General features: G+C 42.8%; 1 protein-coding gene across 1 annotated transcript in view; it reads right to left on the bottom strand.

Annotated features, from left to right (window-relative positions):
- reln (reelin) overlaps positions 1-22,373 on the bottom strand; it is a 102,519-nt gene that overhangs the window by 64,441 nt on the left and 15,705 nt on the right. Inside the window, exon 4 of the mRNA XM_040131962.1 lies at positions 8,909-9,016. Coding sequence (XP_039987896.1) covers positions 8,909-9,016 — 108 coding nt within the window. The remainder of the gene's footprint in view (positions 1-8,908; positions 9,017-22,373) is intronic.

Raw genomic sequence — 22,373 nt, 5'->3', positions numbered from 1 at the left:
CACACACACACACAGACACACATGCACGCACACACACACACACACACACACACACACACACACACACACACACACACACACACACACACACACACACACACACACACACACACACACACACAAACACACACGCACACACAGACACAGACACACACACACACACACACACACACACTCTTACTGCACCGTTACAGTTCATAGCTTGGTCATATGTGAACAATTATTTATACAATAATCTACTAATTTAATGCTGCAGTATGCCACATAAATGTTGTGCCTATCAAAACCAATAACTTAAACGTAAAAGTAAGAAGAAACTAATAGTAATTGCTTGAGGCTGCATGCTGCTTTCTTGCAGTGATCAACAGCTACAAGCCATACAAGCATGAATGATAAATGGAATACAGGAAGACTAGTGGAGCATATTATACCCCCCTGAACTAATATCGCATAATTGAAATGAATGTTGTTCTGAATCAAACAAGTGTTTTGTGTTTTGGAGCCCCACCCTGTACTATAAATGAGACTTTGAGACTCCATCTCACATACTCACAAACACACATCTAATATACCCAAATGTATATATGCATTCAGATGCACACATAAAGTCCAACAAGAAACAAGATCAGTGAGGCAATCAGTGATGGAAACAAGCCAATAATTTAGCAATTTTTCTATTTGAACTATTCTATTTCTGGGTGAAAAATGAGCACACCTGGAATGTTGATATACAATTCCTCATTGTGTAGAAAAAAAATGAACTACGGTAAATATGGTAGGTCAAAAGTGTACCAGAAAGATAATCTGCAAACTGTGATCATTGAACATTTCAGTTTTCTAGACTTTTTTTTGATGTTGCCATATTCTCAGAACTCAGAAATTAATATGGTGAGCACATGGTTATTATTACTGATAGGAAGGATGGTCAAAATTAGGAAAATGAGACCCAAGCTGTATAAAAACAGAATTCCCCTTTCCCTTCCCTTTATGTTTTTAATAGAGTCAAGCTGAGAAACAGGGGCCTGTTTAAAACCGGGTTCAGTCCTAGGCTCACAATGTGTGTGTGTTATATAAACCATCAGGGTGAATTGTTGCTGAAAGGCCTAATTGGAACGACATAGCCATGTCTGCTGAGTGCTGGTGGTGTGAGGCCTATGGAGCAGCACCCAGTGGAGGACAGCCAGCTCTGTGCCACAGGAGAAGCTTACCACACTGGGTGGCAAAGTCATTAAACTCCCCTTCCCCCAGCCCTCCAGTCCTTGAGCACCCATTTCTTCTTCCACCCCTCCATTCATCCATCCATCCATCCATACGTCCATCCATCAGTGAAGCCCATGAGCGGCTGCCTTCTGTGGGTGTGTGTCATTGTAGCTTGGCAGGCGCACTCCACAGCTTTACTGGCAGGCGCCAAGGCTAATTTGATTTTTAATTCAACACGACTCCTTGGCTAATAGTTTGAGCTGGGGATTAATTAATCTGATTTGACTTGTGCTAATTTTTTGCACCCACATCCCTGCTCCCCACCCTTCAATGCAGCAAACAAACAAACTGGTGGGGCCGTGGTCTCGCAGGCTCTGTCAAACACACATGTTGAGTGTGAGAGGCAGAGACCTGGGGCGACAGGTGAGCAGCCAGTGGAAGCCTTGGGAATGCAGGGCATGGCGTCTGTAATGAATTTGCATGCATGTGTATATACAGTATGTGTGTGTATCTAAATGTGTTTATGGAAGAGGCTGGAGCTGAGCCTGGTCTGACAGAGGGGCGCTGGGAGGCAGTGAACTAATCACGGCAACAGCCTGGCTCTCGTAAGGAGGGCGAAACATAGAGAAGGTCACCAACTATTTTCACTGCCAAAATATGGGTCAGATTGGATCTGGGTGAGTTGCTCACAGATAACTTGTATATATTGTTTAAAAAATAAAGCAGTGAAGCATTCCTATTCTTCTCTTAGGCTTTTACAGGATAGAGGGCCAGATCCAGTCTGGGCCCTACAGGGAGAAACCAGAAGAACCACTAAACTTCCTCATCTGACAGAGTTGGAGAGAGCACCTCCACTGTTTCTAACACTCTCTGTAAGGGAACTTTAAAAATGAATAGACCTCAGAGTGCAGCCTGCATGGTGTGTACCTCGTGGAGAAGACTCTGTAAAATCACTCCCTCTCAGTTTGCACACCAAACCCACAGATGCCCACACACTCGCAAGGTGCATTTGGAGGTATGGAGTATAAGGAGTTTTATATCACAACAAAGATAAATTTCAAAGTCAGCTTACCTGTGTTGAAATGATGCAAACCCACTAGTGTTCACAGAAATGTGTCAAACTGAGCAGTCTTTGATTCAAAGCTCTCTCTGTCTTTATTCTATCTTTATTTCTCTCTCCTCTCTCATTCTCTCTGGCATGTAACCAACCTCTCTGCATGGCAGAAAATAACATTGCTCTGCTCAAGAGAGACCACACATGGGAGAAACAGCCTACGCCTGCTGCTCTCTCCTGCAGGATAAAAAAACAATAAAAATAAAAAATAAAACTGCCCAACAGCTCACACACCACTTTGAAATCTCTATCAGAGTCAGTCCAGCTCCTGCTTTCCCCTATTTCTGCTCTCTGTGTCACCCTGGACCTTTTTTTACCATACGTTTGATGCACAGCATACAGCAAAGAAAGGAAAAAGCACTCAAATGCTCAGCATGTGCATACCAATATTTGTGTGCTCTCACAAAAAGCAAATAGAAACACACACACATACACACCTTCACTCACAGACACAAATAGATGCAGACACGCATGAACATACTGAATGCTAAATACACATACAAATGCAGGCACACCTAGTGAAGCCGTGGGAGTTCAGGGAAGGGACTATGTTTTTCAAGAGAGCTAGTGTACACTAAGTGAACCACTAAATTCCCAGCAGCAGTGCTCCAGCAGGTTTACTGTACCATCGCACCTGAGATGCAAAACCTGTGCTGTTAGGATGTATGGCTAATATTAGTGCACTAGTCAAGAGTCTGCTGTGGGTCTACCTGAAATTAATAATGGATTATGTTGTGTTATGTTTGAATTGCTTGAATTGTTCGGGGTTCCTTTTCACTTCTAAATAGGTTTTTGCGCATGGAAAGAAGCTACATGAAGTGTGATGCATAATCGCCCAAGCATTCCTGTGGAGAGCACCCAAATGTTGAGCCACCTGTTGGCAGCCGCCAGGCAGTGTGAGATCGGTGGGGGAGGACATGTCAGTCAACGGGAGGGACAGAGCAGAGGCTCAGTGCGGTGGGAGGGGGGTCTGTGCCAGCAAAGAAGAGAGATTTACAGCAAGCCGACCCAGCAGATCTCCAGTCTGATCTAACACTGTGTCGCAGAGAACACAAATGAACTCCCATACATAACCCTGCCCCTGACAACTCATTTCATCTTCTGCACTAATGAATTCATCATTCTGGGTCCCTCAGCCCTGAGCAGAAAAGGAGTAATGGCGTAGATAAGTCTCGATGATCATTATTAATGTCATCACCACCACCAGCACCTTGCCCCCATTCAGCCAACAGCTCCGTAGCAAGAATTTGGGACTGTGCAATGTCCTTGACAGAGTGGCAACTTGGGAACGTTGGCGGTGTTCAAGGTTATTGTGAGGATGGATGTTAGAGCAAATGTGTCACAGATGCACATCCTAAGTGTGAGAATCAGCACCAGTGTGCGTATGTAAATGGAATTTGAATACGTTGTGGTATGAGTGGATAAGTCAGTGAGTGTGGGAGCTCTGATGGTAGCGAGCATGTATGTGTGTGTGTACGTGTGCCTCTGTGTGTGTATATGAAGGAGTCTAAGCGGCGCAGTCAGGGAGCTGTCAGCCGAGAGCCAGGGAGCAGGCTGATCACAGGGCTGCAGTGTGTTTGAAGTCTCCTAGGGACTGACAGCTTCTCTCCCCCTGGGAACCTCTTCCCTTGCCCCTTCTCTCCTCCCTGCACTACCCTCTCTCTATATCATTCCTCTTTATGATCAATCTCTCCCTACACAGTATCTCCCCCTCAGTTCTTCTTCATCCCATTGATGGAGGGGGTATGCGGAAGCACACTTGTGCTCTCCTGGGACTGTTAGTACTGTGTTTGAGGAAACACAGAGGTTCCAAAACAACGCTTTGTTCAGTAGGAAGTAATGTGTCTCTGTAAATACCGACATGATGAGCTGCCATCTCTCATAGTCTGACATTCTGGCTGACATTCAATCTGGTTTGGTGGCAAGAGGGTGCAGACAGCCGACCTTCAACCTTGAGATGGATGAGTGTGTAGATATCTGGATTTGAATGTATAGTTGTGCATAATAGGAAAGAAAGACCATTCGTTATTGTGTATTTCTACATGTTTCCACTTCGGCATGAGTCCTTTCAAATGTGTGGATGGCATTCACACTTTTGGCTGCACACCCTCTCTGGCCCCTCCTCCACAGGTCAAGGTGCAGCAGGATTTCATCTCTAATCCGGCTGTGTGTTAGCATGAGCCCATCCGTCATGGGGACAGAGTGTCGGCTGGATGTCCCTGTCACTAAGCTGTCCATTTTGTCAGACAGCCAGATCCATCATATTGAGATAGGGACTGATCCTTGCTAACAGCAGCCAAACCCCCTACATATACATACAAATATGCAAATTAACAAAAAAAATAAGCATTCCCCCCCAAATGAGCCATCCATCAATGACCAGTTTCTCAGCAGCTCAGCAGTGGCAAGGCAACACCAATCAGCCACTCCGTCAGCAGGAGTGATGGAACACCATCCTCTCATCTTCTTCCTTTCCTTCCCCCTCCTTATATCATTCACATAATGTCTCCTTTTCATTGGTCCGTATTTGCCATTTTTCATGCACACTTTCTCCAATTTTCTCCTCTCATTCTCCACCCACACTTATTCCCTTAATCTCAAACACTTTGTCAGCCCCAAGGTGGCATTTTTGCCTATCCATTTTCCTCTTCTGTCTATTTTCAAAGACCTCTCCTCCTTTCAAGTGCCTTTTTTTCATCATCATAATTACAACTTAGCTGAGACTTTTAGAATTATATGTATTTTCTGACATTGTGTTTGAATGGATAATGATGTGATGGGAAACATTTTGCCATTAGGGGAGCAATAAAAATCAGACCACATGGGACATGTTTCTTTCCGTCCAGGCTCTGGCCTGTGGGGGTCCTATATATCAACTCATCATTGCTGTGCAACATACAACAGTTAACTGTTCATTTGTGTCCCCATAGCAAATAAATCAAAATTACAAAAAAGTACATGAGTCCTTGTTTTCATCACAAAATCTTTGCAGACACCAGTTTGAACGTGGTGTGAGTCCCTTTCAGAAAGCCAAGAGGCTAAAATGGAAAGAAAGAGCTCTTAATGGAATAAAAGTCAAAGGAGGGAAAAACACGAAGCAGTTGGAATTCTCCAGCAGCTGAGTCAGTCCAGTCTCATGTTGCTTTTCTGGCAGTGTGTATAGACATCCCTTCCGCACAAGTTACACACACACACATACCGACATAGAGTTTATAAGTTTCACTATAAAACATGCTGCAAAGGTCTCTGATGAGTAATTAGGTTGTCAAACTCTAATATACACTAGAATGAAATGAATCACTTTACGCCTTGTCCATTAACTGTATATTGTGACTACATGAAGCCCAAAATTACATGTTGAGTCTTTCCTGCCAGGCCTTGGCACCTTGAAACAGAATCATTGCCGTGGCTGTGGCTCAGCCAGACTAGTTTATCAGGCCCCTTATGGGCACATTTAAAAAAAACACAGTCAATTTACACTCCTGTGTTCTCCCGCCGTCAAGTGGACATGGCTCCCAAAGATAACATTGTTTTAAGCTCCAGTTCGTCTGACTCTGCGCTAGTCATAGCAAAGCGATTACAGCATCATAAAGGTCTGTGGTTAGCCGCCCGATGGCTAGTGGGTGATCTCCTGCCTTTAGGCAGAGGAGGAATGAGCCTTGGGCAACCGGAGCAGCAGCTCAGCCCAGAAGCCAAAAATCCAGCACTGTTCAGGCTACCCTGATTGCTGCCCAATTTCTTCATCACGCTAATTCGACAATTAGTGGGTGTTGAGTTCTTACGCTGCAGTAAAAAAGACAGTTCCTCTAAGCTTCACATTTTTATTACAAATGTACCATGAAGTGCATTGTTATTCAGAGGGATTGAAAGCCAGTAAAGTTTTCACCTCTCTGTCTCCACATCATGGTTTTTTTTGTATGAGTTTTTTTGTGAGGGTGTTTACATCAGTGCAGATGACAGACCATAACAAGAGAAACACAAAAGACAGAGAAAGAAGAGGACCAGTGATAGAGCCTGCGTATTTGCACACAGTGTTGTCATGAACATTTACATGCACTGGTTTAATGAATTTTCCGTAGAAAGCAGTGAAGGGTGACATGGAAGGCCAAGGGGCATTCTTTCTCTATAGGCTGGCATGCAATCATCCTGTCTGCTCGCTGCCACAGCTCTGACCACGCCGACCACTAGACATCCCCACGAAAACACTAACACTGAGTGTACAAACACTAACCCCTCTGTATCCACCGCTCCCTGCCTTTATCTGTTTATTCTGTCCTTATTTTTCAGTTTCAAACATTCATGTTTCCTTTACGTCCAGCTATCTCTTTCTCCTTCTTAGCCTCTTTTTCTCCAACATCAACACAGCAAAAATAAAAGATCTACTAACTTTACAGTCTTCCCCCTCTTCTTGCTTAACATTAACTCGATTGCGAATCTCTGAAATATTTAGCAATCTTAATTTACCACTGGTCTTCTCCCTGTGTGTGCAATGATCTGGTGGTATAATTCTTCCCGTGCTGGAGTTCATGTTGGTTCCTGCACTGATTCATCTGTCAACCACATGTTCACTCAGCCAGCTGCCACTCCAACAGTTGTACACAGTTGGAGAGAGTGTATGTGCTGTTTAGTGCTGTTTCTGTTTCTTTATTGAATTCTAAGTGTGTTTGTGTGTGTGTGTGTGTGTGTGTGTGTGTGTGTGTGTGTGTGTGTGTGTGTGTGTGTGTGTGTGTGTGTGTGTGTGTACTCATGTCGCTGCCCATGTGTATCTGTGTCCCCTATATTCCTCCATTGACGGGGATGAGAGCCACACCCTATCCTAGATACTCTACACTAAACACCAGGCTCATTAAACTCCCTCATGGAGTTGCATGACCCTCTTGTCCTCACATATTTATTAATATTTGTCACAACAACAATAGACATCCAGTGGTGTCTCATTCTCATGGCTCCAGGTTTCTATGAGCTCATTGATGAAACTCTCTCCGCGAGCATCCCTCTTCAGGGCCTCCCAAGGCTGAAGAGCCTTCACTCCCAAGATGTGACACCCTGCCATAGAGTGTGGTCTGCAGACCAGCCAGGCTGCTGCCACTAGGTTACGAAGAGTTTCTCATAAAAATCCCATCTACCTAATAACTGTGCAGACAAGGGAAGTAAATGAAAAATCAAACTGTAATTTAGAAAGCAGTCCCACATTGGACACTAAGAAGAGGACTATGGTGGCAGTAATAAATCATCCTTCTGTTCAACCTTTATGACAACACTGATTCTGTGTGTGCTCATAGCTCCATGAAGTCCTGAGGCCCCAACTGGGAGAGGATGCAGGAGATTCAGAGCAGAGAGGCAATGTGCAGAAAGCTCTTCAGCAGAGGACTGACTGTGACTGCACTGTGAAACCTGGACAGCCACACTGCTTAGCAGATTACGCACACTGTAACGGAAGGCTTTGCAGACTTATTTAAATACACACCATGCCACAGTTCCACAAGCTGCTGCCTATCAGTCTGTGCAGCCCTTCCCTTAAAACTTCTCAAATTAATGAGAGTGAAGCAAAGGTGACGAAACACTTGCTTGGATGCCTCCCCAGTAAACAGTGCTGCCAAGAGTGAAGAGCTGCCCTGGCTGGGGTGAAGTCAGCGTCTGACGAACAGTGGAGTTAGTCAGGATAGGGGAGCCTGCTGGGCAGCAGTTCTGGGCCAGTAGCCCTGTTCTCTAAGGAGTTCTTTATGGCTGCTCAGGGCACACAGGGCCTCCATCCGCACACATTTCATCTGAGTCTAAAAATCCTTATTGTGTGTCCAGAAATGGGTCACACTTAACTTTAATTCAGTTGGCTCTACTGTGTAATTAGACTGCATTTGTCGAAACAACTTTAAGACTAAATGTATTAATTTTGTTTTATTTAAAAAAAAATTGGGATTTGACAACTAGAGTACTAATATATCATGAAGGGATTCTACAGCAAACCAACAGTAAAATGAAATAGTACCCTCCTTTCCTAAATTATTTCCAAAAATCTTCATCCTTGAATGGCTTTTCAATATCATAATGACAGGAACATATGTTTTAGGTAAATAAAAGGGCTATTTTATTCAACCGGACCACTCAACCTTTCCCTTACCTTAATATTTGACCAGTTGACCTGCTGAACATTAAGATTTTCTTCTTTGTTGTTTGAAGTTTAGTGTTGTCTCTCTGAGGCCTAACATATATTCTCTGCCTTGCCCTCTAATGTCCTTTTTCATCATCTCATATACAGTTTTCTGTTTTTTTTTCTCTCAAACTTCAATGAAAATCCATCTGGCCGAACCCATGGTCACATCATCCCCACTCCTCATCCATCACGGCCTTTCACAACAGGAGTGGGGAAGTGGTCTTATACTCATTCTGGGAACGGATGTAGATCTGAGCTGGGTTGTGCTCACTGTGATACCCAATAGTCCCAGCAATAAGATACTATTTAGAATATCTGATGGTTTGTTAGTGCTAAAAGGTGAAGCTAAGTTGAGCATTTAATGAGGAGCTGGCACTTGCACAAGAAGCCTTGGTGAGGAAACCATTCCAAAGAGCCCACAGTGGTATCTCATGAGGACTTACCGAAGCCAAAGGCAGCTGGAGCAGGGATGGGAGCTGACTGCACTGGTGTGGAGGTGTAGAGGCCAGTCACCAGCAGACCATCAAAGGATACACTTGTAGAGATGGTTACTGAAGAGAGAGAAAAAAACGAAGACGTTTCATATTGGTGTTACTCTCGTGCTGTAGCTGCAATTCGACATCCAATTGGTTATGTCATGTAGCTCCCAAGCAAAACAGAAATTGCTTCATAAATGTAAATTATGAATTTTAATACATTATTCTCTCATGTTTTCGTGACCATTTGTTGATAACTCACAAGAGGAGCAGGAGATTAACTAATTTGCCACTGATTAGGTGTCTAAGTACTAAGTTATGTTCACACTTCGTTTGCAGGCTGTGCAGGTAATTAGTTAGTGTGACGTACATGCGTGTGGACAGGAAGTCTGGAACTATAATCACACAACTGTATACGGATCCCTAACATCCTGTCGCTAATGAGCAAGGAGCTCAGGTGCTAACAAACAGAAATGTAAAGTGACCATTAAATAAGAAGCCAATGACACGAACCGCCCTGCAGGAAGAGAGGCGAGGAAAGTGCACAGATGTGCCGGCAGGTGTTAAAGCAAAAGCAACCACGTTTCACACAGATACACACAAAGAAATACAAAGACACACACACACTGGAGCACAATTAAAGAAACTGCTAGATGGGGGCTTGGGTCATGTTTAAAGTAGTTGAACAAAAGGAAAACAATATGATAACATCACCTTGCTGTCTGTCTCACAGCCAACAGCTCCAGAATGTAATCAAACCGTTCCTGAACAAATCACAGCACTTTAACCAAAGCCTGTCCCTATTGACAACCATATTAGAAGAGAGGGATGAGCTAAGTGGCTGTAGCCCTGATAGCCTAGTTAAGCCTCTATTCATCACAGGTCACCACAAACAGCAGTAGAACAGAAAATAGCCGGTCTATTACACAGCTGTACAGGTCTACAGCTTAATGTTTTCAGCAGCAAGTTAACTATTGATCCACCCAGTAAACAAAGACCCTGAGTGACGGGACCACAGAGTCAGCTGCATCACTGGAGGAAAAGAGCTCAGCCACTGGCCTGCTTCCAGCCAGACAGATCAGAGCTAAGGGGAACAGACTGCGGCTCAAAGGAGAACATGCTCACAAAAAAATACACTTTTACACATAAAATCCTTTGCCGTTGGGAACGATGCAGGCATTGTTATTTCCTGACCCTGGAATCCCCCTGCTTTTGGGCGAAAACTAAATGGGAAAAGGAGGAGATACTGGAGGCGTTGGTGTGTTTTTAGTAACAATAGCAACATGTCAGTTTGGTCTTCGAGCGTTTATTCTTCTGGGCTTGGTGTGTTTCGATGTGGGAATCTGGGCAGAGGAGAGTCCTGTGTGGCCCAGTCTCCCTGCCTGTCTGTCTGGGTGACTCCATTAACACTTTCTCACACAAGGCACCCAGCGTTTCTGTGTGTCTCAAAGTGTGTGTTCTGCATGTGTCTGTGTGTATTGGATGTGCTACACCCTGTCTTAAGAGCACAGTTCAGCGCAGCTCTCCTCCATATCAAAGCCTCAATAATTCATTCCACAACTCTCTTTATTATATCCAGACATTTCCTCCTCTCTTCTCTTGTCACAGGCTTTATACAAAAATGCAGCAATAGCACTAAATCTCCATATGCTCTCTGCTCCACTACAGAATACAACAGTAAATTAAATGGTTGTTAATGTTGATTTGCCCATTTCTTTAAAAAATGCCCACTTAAGATATATAATCCAAGCACATAGTTCACACTTCAATAAAACTTTGTAGTCCATGTTTTTTTTTTTAGTTGTCCGCTGAGAATTTGAAAATTTCCAGAACAAAAAATTGAACATGTTAACAGGGTAAACAGTAAAGAAATGCACAACTACAGTATATGTTTGGCTTCTCTATCCGAAATAGAAAGAGCCACACCAACATTAGTCAAAGAATAGTATACTCTCTACACTCCATAGCTATATCTTAATTGACCTACAATCAAAAACGTAAATTACTTCTGAATATTAACCAATCAAAAGACAAAGCTGTTTGCAGTCACTCTTGGTCCATCCAACAGGCCTTGTTACAGTATCATTAAAGTAATAAATACAACATCTCAGTTATTTGCAGATATTTCTCTTTGTATGAATGGCTCTAAAAACGCTGTATGAGCAACAAGTAATTTCTCCGTATTCCCTTTTTCTTGTCGGCTCTGAGCACTGCCAAATTCTATCAGTGCGTACAGCGGGTACAAGAAGCCGTATTGTGAGAAGGAGATATTTTGCTTGGCAACAGAAGCATTATCATATTCAATTCATGTTGCGTAGTGCACCTCTTGCACCGCAATACCCACAGAATGTAGGCAAAAGGCCTTCTCATTCAAACAAGCAATTATCATGTGTACATTGTGTATGTGCTCCTCTTTTGTGCTATTTTTGCTTAACAGAATACATTACCTACTCAACAAAACCATTCCAGAGGGTAGTGAGACATGCTATCAGTGTTTACATGATGTTGTATTGATCCAAGGCCGTGGCATGATGCAGTATTTAATGGAGTAATGGACTGGGTTTAAAACACTAAGTTTGACCAGGCTTAACCACCCTCAGTACACACAATACGCTAATTTCTGCATTTCCACTGACCTGCATCACCAAGGTTACACACACTCCATTACTCTCCACAGACAATTGCATACGGGCTACACACACACACACACACACACACACACACACACACACACACACACACACACACACACACAAAAGATTTTTTCTGCCTTCACCATGCTATTTCTCTCTTTATCCACTGCTTACACCTTTCTTCCAGTCTCTCTCGTTCAGCCTCACTTTCATTTGAGAAATCATGGTAAATATGTTCTCTGCTGCACTTTCCCCATCTACTCCCTTTTCATGCATTTTCTGCTTCCTCGCAGCAGTGTACCTGCACTCTGTTTGATGTGGAGGTTGGGGGGAGAAACACTGGAGAGGAGGCAAAGCTAGGGGCACAAGGTTACAATCGAAAAAACAAGAACAGGGGTGAAGAAGGATGGAGAGACAGGGAGTAGTGGAGAGGCCTATGGAGAGCAGCGCTACCTGATCAATACAAATGCAAGATCTAAATTATTTAGACAGGCCTAACACCCCTCTCTCACTCGCCTGTGGAACGCATCAGACGGATGAGCCAATCAGCTGAGATGAGATGAGATGAGATCCAATTACCTGTGGGGGTACTTCACACAAACACACTCACAAACTCTCTCTCTCTCACACACACTCTCACACACACACACACACACACACACACACACACACACACACACACACACACACACACACACACACACACACACACACACACACCCACAGATCTAAAGGAAGAGGCTGGCAGCCTTTGATGGTAGCCTTTAACATTCTTGTCCATACCTCATTTCTGAGTACTGTTCACTTGGCCGAGGGGGATGAGGCGGGAATGGGGGTGAACTTTATTACCGACGCTCTTATCCAACAACATCAGCAGGTTCTGTGTGTGTGAGCATGTGTGCGCAAACATACGTGCACAGTTCATGCAAACATCTGGACTCAATTTTAGGCTTTCCCTGTTGTGACACTGGCAGAGACTGCCAGCTTCACTATGGGAAATGTAAGGTGAGAGGAGATTGTTAAATAAAACTGCATAAAAGTGCATTACAGGCTTTTTATAACAAATACACTCTCATTGTCTCTTAAATGAGTTATTCTGGATATGATTCAGAATATCTAGTTTACAAATCAAGTGCACAAATGCACAAACACACACAAATATATACTTTAATTCTGTGGAAATATATCATAGTATTTGTTTCAAGTTCGATTGCCAGGTTAGAGTTGGACGATGGGTTTGGTGGGTGGCAGAGTAAGGCCAAGTTTAGCCCTGCATGAAAAAATGCAGTCCCTTATTCATTTGAATTGAGCCAGTCCATCACCACGGTGGGTGTCTCTGGCAAAACAATGCAGGGCCACCCAGCAAAAAAGTTAAACCAGGTTCAACTTTTACTGCAACGCAATGCGAAATCATCCAGCAAGGCCAATCGGAGACGGGCAAGCATACATTCCTGGAGGATAACTTTGCAACGTGAACGCCGTACTTATGCTGTTTGCCTTTCAATCATCACAACAAAAGATAAAATAGTGGCCGACATGATAACTTTCCAGAGTTGTAAAATCCTGTCTGCGAGTATTACAAACCGCTGTGGACTGTTTTGCTGTCTGTTAAACCTTTAAGAACATTAATCTGTTACTCAAACTGGACCTCCTGCAAGTGCACCTAAACTTAAGTCTTGCAAAACACTCATTACACTGTACGCAGAGAACTCATACCAGCATGCTCATGCTCATACTTTATACTTGAATACACCACAGAGCACATCCCTTGGCCCTAAGCCAGCATGTAATATTAATGATGCGATGTGGTATGCCTCATTACAGACACACAAAACCTTGCTCCTACTCAACTATTGATGGGCCGGGGGCTTTCTTCACTTCTCTGGATCCACCAGGAGTAATGTTAAGGCACAAAGTACGAGCACACCACACAATGCAACAAAACACACATTCACAAATACAATATTGGCTTTGCTGAAAAGTCTCTCAGAGCTCAAGCACACACACAGAATACACACAGTGAGGACTAATCAATAATGGAAAATGAGTGTTTTATGACAATCTATTCCGCAAAAATAAGATCCCAAATAATTGCCAGTATCAGAAAGCCAATTTTCCATCTAAGTTTATTCATGTGCAGAATATTATTTTTCCCTGACTGCTTCTGACCACCTGGCAATCAAGAACAAACGGAATGCATTAGCTCCTGGTGTTACCTGAGTGCATCTTGAATACTGTAAAAGCATCCCCAACATGGGACAAACAAGGTACTGGAAGAAGACAGTGAATAGATGTTTAAAATTTTATGAGATACTGGAGTATGTTTTAAACTAGTCCCAAAGAGGTGTGCTGTTGCCTTTATGAATGAATGCACCTCTGGGTAGAAAGAGAATCTGTTTTTTCTGGTTGTTTCTTTCTTTATTTATAGTACAAGCAGCGAGGGAGCAACCCTGATTGATAGAGGGTTTTGGCATATTCCTTGAACAAGAACCAGGTCTCTTAAACAGTGAAAAACAGACCAAAGTGCTGCTCATGTTGTAAATTCTAAACTAATGTGAATGGCTCACTGTATGCTGGGTCAGTAATGATGTTAGGGACAAAGTAGGAAAAGTAGGGCCCAGTGCCATCCTAAAAGCAATAGCAATGTCTCCTTATGGTGTAGCAAAGCATGGTCAGCAATGTGGTTGGCAACGCCTGGTGGCATGAGCTCATTCTTAAAAAACAGCACGACGAGGGATTAAGCTGGAGCTGAAAGTCTGTGAGCTCTGACAGAAGAGCTGACTTACATTGCAGCTTAGTTCACTTGCATTGAAGTCCCGGTGTGGTTGGCATGACCTGAACGGCTCCTTTCTGCTCTTTGTTACTCACCCACCAGTCTTTAACACACCTACATTCATAAACATTACTTTACTTACACAAGTCTCAGAAAAAACATTTAGAAAAGTATGTAAGACTGGAAAGATATGGCTACACTAGGGGGTTCTGACAAGATTTGATTTGGTACCACTCAGTTATACCATAGACGGAACATGTCATATTCTGTACTGTACCATATTCACAGCATAAGGTAGAACAAACTACATAGTGACAAAAGTAATTTGTGCAAGACAAGAAAAAAGAAATACTGCAGTGGAACTTATTATCAATGAATTCCCCATTTTTTTCCCCAGTGAACCAGGAGGATGCCCTTTTTGTTTCCAAATGGATGGAGGTTTTCCTGGCAACAATCTGGACAAAGATAGCCGACCATCTGACCCATATCCCACTGGCAGACACACACGTGCCCCGGAGAGGACCAGGAAATGGAGGCCAGACCATGGGGAAGCTATAATTCCATCTGTTTCCATGGTCATGCCAGTGTCGGGGTGCCACTTCACTTTGAGCTTCCTGAAATGGTTCAAACTGTCAGTCACCTGAGCATTAGAGCATGAAGAATAGGTTGCTTCTTCCTCTGATAAGGAAAAGAAAGACTGGTCCTTTAGACTGAACACGAGTTCAAGAATTTGCAGACAAACCGAGTCATGAAAGTATGAATGTTTCTCCACAGTTTCAGGATATGGTGTGGGAAGTGTGTTTCTGCACATCTATGTGCCATGCGGTGTTCCAGTCAGGTCTTAGAGGCATCATTCCATTGCGTAACCTTCTGGCACGTTCCTGGCCTGCTGGCACTGCCATCTGCTGCTGTGAAATACTAGATCACAGAAAACCTATCAGCCATGAGCTTCTACAGGTCTGCTTAACCACAACATCTCCAACATCTTTTGCAAAAGGGCTGAATGTGATTAAAACCAATTTACTGGTCCTTTCATGATCACTGCCAGGGATTATAAGGTGCAGCCTATTCTTGTTCTCAGTCCAATTTGCTTCGTTGAGGTTCTACTCTGTTTATCAAGGAGGGGAGCTGAAGCCTTCCTGCCTCCCTAACTTGGCTTCACCCCTGCAACAGCCGTGGAGAAAAAACAGGAGTGAAGAGGCAGTTCTATCACAAGCATCCTGTTCCTCACACATAATCTGCTTCACAATCACACTTCATTGTGCTGCTTTTGTACGATACAATGTATGCGTGTCTGTTGGCATTCATATGAGGCTTTGGGTCGCATGCTTGAAAACGATCAAGCACAGGTGTATATGTTTTCCTACAAAAACAGAAGTCTCATTTTATATATGCCCAAGATTCTTAAGCCTCCAGAGTATAAGAATTGAAAGTTCTGTAAATAAGTGCTCTAAGAACAGGTTCTTTCTTTTTGTTATGATTTTCAGAGTGGCATAATTTTCATAGAATCTGCAAGTGTTCTCCACATATTATTCTGCACACAATGGGCTATATATGCCTTTCATTCTTTGTGATGTGGCAAAAAGTTGACATTTGACTCAAACAACCCCTGTGGGAAGGCATATCCACTAATCAACAGGGCAAAATCAGTTATGACAGAACATTTCTTCATAGTTTCTAAGGGAACATTGCATGTTCAGAAGAAGCATATCAAATTGTGACAACTCAAAGGCTATTCTCTTTACCTGAGATTGGCTTTGATAGAGAATCATCTCTCTGGGCTTTCAACATTATTCATAGGCTCATTGTACAGAGGCCTCAAACAGCATGCAGATCCCATGTAAGTGCCAATCTCTGCTACGAAACTCTAAATGGGTTTTGATGAGTGACAGTTCTGTTACTTGGAGTTCATCTTCATCAGTCTTGAAGAAATTTTGATAGGATGAGAGGAGACAGGGTAAGAAAATACTGTAGGTGTTAAGAGCAAAAGACAGCTTGATACAAATAATCAGAATCATAAAGTAGTGAGCAACAGTATTCTGCATAATTAATAAATAAAAGCATCTGATAGGCATTTGATTTACAAAACTTTCAGGATTAAAGGAATATTACTCAGCCTAAGATGCATAATTGGTGGTTGTTGTAAAGGATTATATTGTAATAGGGTTCAGGAACCCCATGATTCTTTCCCTCTGTCGCTTGAAACTGCCAGGACTGGAGAGTGAGCTGTCCTTATGATTAACACCATGTGTTCTGCAGACAAAGAAAAGGCTTGAGCCATCCTGCCCTTACAAGCATAGCATTTCCGTCACTTATCAAAGCCATACTTAACAGGCTAATGCATCTAAAGCCAAGGTGTTTAGCGTGAGAACCATGAACCAGATAATACAATGTTAATGTCAACAAACACAGCTTACTGAGAAAGGTCACCACAGCCTTTCCTAGAGAAAATCCAAGGAATGTAGAAAAACACTATAACAAGTGTCTTAAAGTCTGCCTGAAAAATGGGGTAAAACGCAAACCACAGCTCCTTACACACAACACAGACCCAAAAACACAAACAGTGGCAGTAAATATATATAAAAAGACTATGGAAAGGTAAATTACATAAAACACATCCATCTGTATGTGTAAAGAGACACCTCATCACATGCTAACCTATTTGCACAGAAACACAGAAACACACACCTAAAGACAGATAAACACACAAAGCCCACTAGTAAGCCAGCTGTGACAGCTCACACAGACAGAATGCAGACCATGAACATAGACCAACAGTGTTGCATAACTGCTTTCCCATCTCACCTGCTCTGTTGGGAGCTGCCCTGATAGGAGCCAGGAGGGAGGCAATGAGGGCCAAGCTGTCAGCCACAGCCTATATAACCTCACTGCCTGCTATGTCCCTTTCAGGGACACCCGGTCATTTAGCCTATATGACCGCCGTCTCCTTCCCAAAGCTGGTCTGTCCCCCTCCTCCCCGAACCCCCAGCGGTCCACCCGTAACTGCTTCACAACGAAGCCATGACCGGAAGGCATCTATCAAAGCAAGGCCTTGAGACTTTACACGAAAAAGAGCAGGGATTTGGAAAAGACATTCAGAAGGACAGATGCGCTTGTCAACAAAAGTGATGCCCTTTCTGTCCACTTTAACCTACTCATCCAAAAAATGTATATACTTTAAACAACCACTCAATACCCACATCAATCTGAATTAAATGTGGCAAGCAGAGAGGGGATAAGTATGATTCTTCAAAATAACACAACTGTAAAACAGCTCCTCACAACAGTGCTATTATTTAGGAACACACCTCTTAATTGGCCAATACCAACACTAACTTAATTGCTAGAGGTCTGCAGCACAATGGCCAAATTGTTAAGATTTTAAAGCATCCAAAGTCTCCCAGCACTGTTGTTTTGTAAATTTGTCCCATACGCCATCAAATCCAATATCGAATATGAGAGTGAGAACCAAATCACCTCTTTCATTAAATCTCTGCCCTGAGTGCATGCTAATACTTCACTAGGAAGATAAAAGTTTTGGTGATGCCAAGTTGTTGTTCACTCTTTGACCCATAGATGCTCAACTTCTGAAATTAATATCTCCATCTTTATCACTGAAGGGAGTCCAATACAAATCAAAAGAACAAAATTTGGCTGGCTTTACTTCCTGTATAAACCTATGCTCCCTTCTTTCTCAGTTGTGTTTTTTCTACCACTACTGTGAAAATGAATGTCATTAAAATTTCAAATTTCATTAATTTTGGTATAATGCTAATTGGCTATTTGATGGCATTATGTAACCTGATACACAGTACTGTATGTTATGGATGAATTTGTAGCCACTGCAGAAATGGCAGGTGTACAGCACGGGAGAATACAGCCCTGTACTGGAGGCAAACTACTGGAGGGGGGGAGTCTAGTCCATCATTGTTTTAGTTGAGAGGTAGTCTTATGTTGGTGACACACAACATATACCCCTCCTCACATTAAAGGAGTTGAATGGACCAAACTTAATAAATGTCAGTGTCTTCGAGCCACTCAGTCTATGTTTTATTCAAATAGCTCAGTATTTTTATTGAATTATTTCCAAAAGCTAAAGTGAAGACTTTATTTTCATACTGAACCTAAAAAATATAATAGTTTCAAAAAACAGTTTTTTGTTGAATTATGATTAAATATACATCCCTGTATATCCAACATTGCATATTCCAGGCTTACTAAGGCTTGTGAGATGAAAGAGAATAAGTAAGTAAGTTAGCACCAGGTGCACTTGCCCTCCTCTTAGCCATCCTCATGGGCTGACACTTCAAACTGCAGTTTTTATCAGAGTATCCAACTGGACTTTTGAACAGCTTGAGCTTTGTGAACAGTGAAAGACATGGTGCTCACTTTATGTTAGACAGCAATTGTTGTCAGTGTTCCAAAAACAAGTCAGCTTTTCTTACATACAGCATGCACGGATTTTCAAAAAAACACTGAGCTTTTACTTAATACAGTTGTGACTTCTGGGAGCCACTGTCAAGAGTGGCATGGTTTCATTGGGTTCTAGGGCTGTCACTTCCTTTATTCAAAATTCAAAAATTTGCTTGAACGTGGGGAAAAAAATAAGCATTCTAACTGTAATGCCCTTTTTGAATTGAAAATTTACAGTCTATAAGTGCAACAGACCATTTGAAGCAGTTTTCTTTGAGGTCCAGCAGGTCCATGAAGTATTTTGGGTTCTTCTCTCTCTTCATAAACAGTAAAATTACCAACAAAGACAAGGCTATTTTACCGACATTGTAATGAGCGCTGTCTTGCTGTACAATGATTACAAATCTGAGAACTCACCTGTTAGCTTGCCGTCCAAGTGAGGCAGGAGAGGCGTCGGAAACGAGTGGAGCAACGGCAACTTGACAACATCGTATGACTGCCAATACGTTTCGTCATATGGATTTTCAGTATATGGATACATTCAAATTAGTTTGAACAAATTATGTGCCAAGTTGAACTTGATTTTTTGAAAAAGTGAGAGCCCTTCAGTTATCACCAAAAGAATGGAGATTAGCATTTGTAAGTAAAATATATCTTAACATGTTTTTAAGCTGACGCACAAAATTAGCCCACTAATGAGTCCTGCTACCTATGCCTGTAACATAATCAAATCTGTACCTAGTTTTGAATGCTCACTGCCCTGAAACATCGGGACACATCTACCTTTTGCAGAACCAGACATCTGCGCGGCCTGTTAGGCTGCACTATTGTATGCACATGCATGTGTGCACACACATGGCTCAAGCTGCGTCCATTATTCCAGGCTGAGAGCAGTCCCTACCATGTTCCCACATTCAAAGATATAATAGCTCTAATACGAGTAATGGAACTGTCATTTTACACAGAGGTAGCCTTTACATCTCCGCTCTGCCAGTGCTTTTCAGCATCTTTTCCTCATGGACTTTCCCCTCTCATACTCTCTACTCACAATATTTTCATCATTACAACACTTGTTCTTATCTGGATAGTTAGGAGACAAAAATGTCAGCCAACACTCAACACAAAAATCTTGTACAGTGTAGTTTTTTGTTTTTTTTTGCTTTTTACAGATGATGCTTCTTTCATTCAGAAGAGTAGTACATTACATAATCATATAACATGTCAACAGATCGAGTAATCCAAATTAGTCATTATGGAATCAAAACAAGTCAATGATGTAATACGAGTCTCCTTTAAAGATAAAGATTTGATCCTAAAAATATAAAACTGTACACAGATGTAGTTGAAAGACAACATTATGACTGTTATTCAGCTAGTAAATTTGAATTCTGTTCTCAATTTTAAAGCAATCCTAGAGTTTGGCAAACTCTTTAAAGAACTCAAAGACATCTTGGGAGTTGGAAAGGAAGGCAGGATATTGTGCATCGCTGTTTTGCTCTCCGCTCCCTGCTCTTTTCTGGCATGAAAATGACAGATTATGGCCAACTAAGTGAAAAAGTACTGACATTAGTCAAAGTCTGACATGCCTCCATAGCTTTTGGGTATGAATGTTTTGGTGGAAAGAGAGTAGCACTGTGGTGTGGAGGGGACTGCATAGAGCAGAGGGGAAAGATTGATTTCTAATTAACAAGCTGGTTGCAGTAATGAAAGACTAGATGGTCTCTACTGGCAGTGGATCAATGGGGAGCATTTCCCTTGACATCTAGTCTTAATCACACCGGCTCAGCTTTGTAAGAATACACCCATTGTTGTAATTAACGCTGTCACGCAACCCTCCATCTCCCCGCTCTCATCCCACCTCTTTTCTGTCTCAACCTCTACCTCAGACCTCTGCTTTCACTCGATAGCGGGGATCACTCAATGACTCTATCAATCAGTTTCCTCTGCTGTCATGCCATGATGATATCTGCACATAACCAAAGGTGTTTAGTCACCGACAAAGACAGTGTGATGTTTGTGTTCAGATGAGGTGGTCTGTGGTAAGGTGTCTGTCTTGGTATGTGTGTGACCAAAAGTGCTGCATTTATGATCTCTGCAGTTTGCAGGAGTGGAACCTTGGTATAGTAGTCCACTGGATTAAAATTTGGCCCAGCATCATTCACAGCCCCAAGCACAGTCACTTACAGGAGGCAAAATATTTCCATGTACCTTGATGAGGATATACTAGTTTTGGGGTTTCTTAATTACTTTTTGGTACTTCTTTTTCTTTCTTCTGTTCCCATTGTGACACCCAAGTACCTTCATCTGGCATGGATGCTACTAAACGTAAGGTTGAGTATACAGGTATTTCGCTCTCTTCACTCCCTCACCTTACTTCTTTACTTACCAGCTAATTCACTGAGTGATCGAAAAGTAAGCAAAAAAAAAAAAAAAAATTACAATCTCAGGGGTCTGTTGTAAATGTTAAGGTCTGGTAAAGAAATGCTCTCATTTCATATTTTTGGTCCCTGTGAAAGGGAGCACTGATCACCAGGTGATGGACACATTCCCAGCTCCACATTAATTTTTGAGGAAAAAGTGAAGCTGAGGATCAGCCATTGAGAGAAGAACTCTGTCCCTTACATTGAATGGACACAGTCTGTCTCTACAGGGTACAGTGAGGTGGGGAGGTGAAGCTTCATTTATTCTTCAGTCCAGAGCTCTAGCATTCGGAATTTGAGTCACCAGACACAGACTCCCTGAAAAGCAAGGTACAATCAAACACTTAATCCACTGAGGTGTAAGACGCACTGGTCCACTGGGTACTCCTTGGTTTATCTAATATGTCACTAGTTCAGTGCTGTTCAATTTCAAAGGGACAATTACTATTGATAACATGTGAAAAGTAAACCTAAACTTGCACTTCAGAAATCTTGCTGATAAACCCAAAAAGCAAGATAAATGTACCTAATCTTTTTTGTCGCCTACTGGGAAAATCTCTGTGGATGTTCTAATCCTGAGTCGGAGCTCACTGATGACACATGGACCTGTGGGGGCTAGAGGTATGAGGTTTGATATGTGGGATTTCACAACAGAGCATCAGGGGCCCTGTAAACACCAACCCCCTCAACCATGCTGTCACTTTGGGCAGGAATATGTGTGAGCTTGTGTATGTGCAAAGATGTGTAATCTGCCTCTGCCAGCCTGCTGTGTCTCTCTGGGCAGAGTGGGTCTGGTTATTTGAAAGAGGCTGGTGCTGAATGGGGGGTAGGGCTGGTGCTAATCCGCCTGTGCCACGCACGTGTGCCCAGCACCCAGCCAGTTGCACCATGCCGCCTCCTCTGTAGTGAGTCCATTGGAGCGCTACAAGGCCCTCTGAATGCTATCAGCACAGACGACACACTGGCCCCCAAGCAGGGATTATGGCTCTCTCAATGAAGCCGCCAGGAGGAGGATCCAGAGCAAGAGGAGGAGAAGAAGGAGGAGGAGGTACACAATCCTCCAACAGGAGCTCCACTCTCTAAAAGGAAGAGGCCATCGGCAAAGCTGACACGCCAATCAACGGCGGCTGGGAAACCACCCCATGAGAACAACGCGTCCAACATGAAGGATAAGGAGGAGGGAAGAAAGATTT

Source organism: Xiphias gladius, chromosome 8, assembly GCF_016859285.1.
Source record: "Xiphias gladius isolate SHS-SW01 ecotype Sanya breed wild chromosome 8, ASM1685928v1, whole genome shotgun sequence".
NCBI lineage: Eukaryota > Metazoa > Chordata > Actinopteri > Istiophoriformes > Xiphiidae > Xiphias > Xiphias gladius.
Note: the sequence above shows the minus strand (reverse complement) of the source record. Positions and strands in the feature narration are given on the sequence as shown.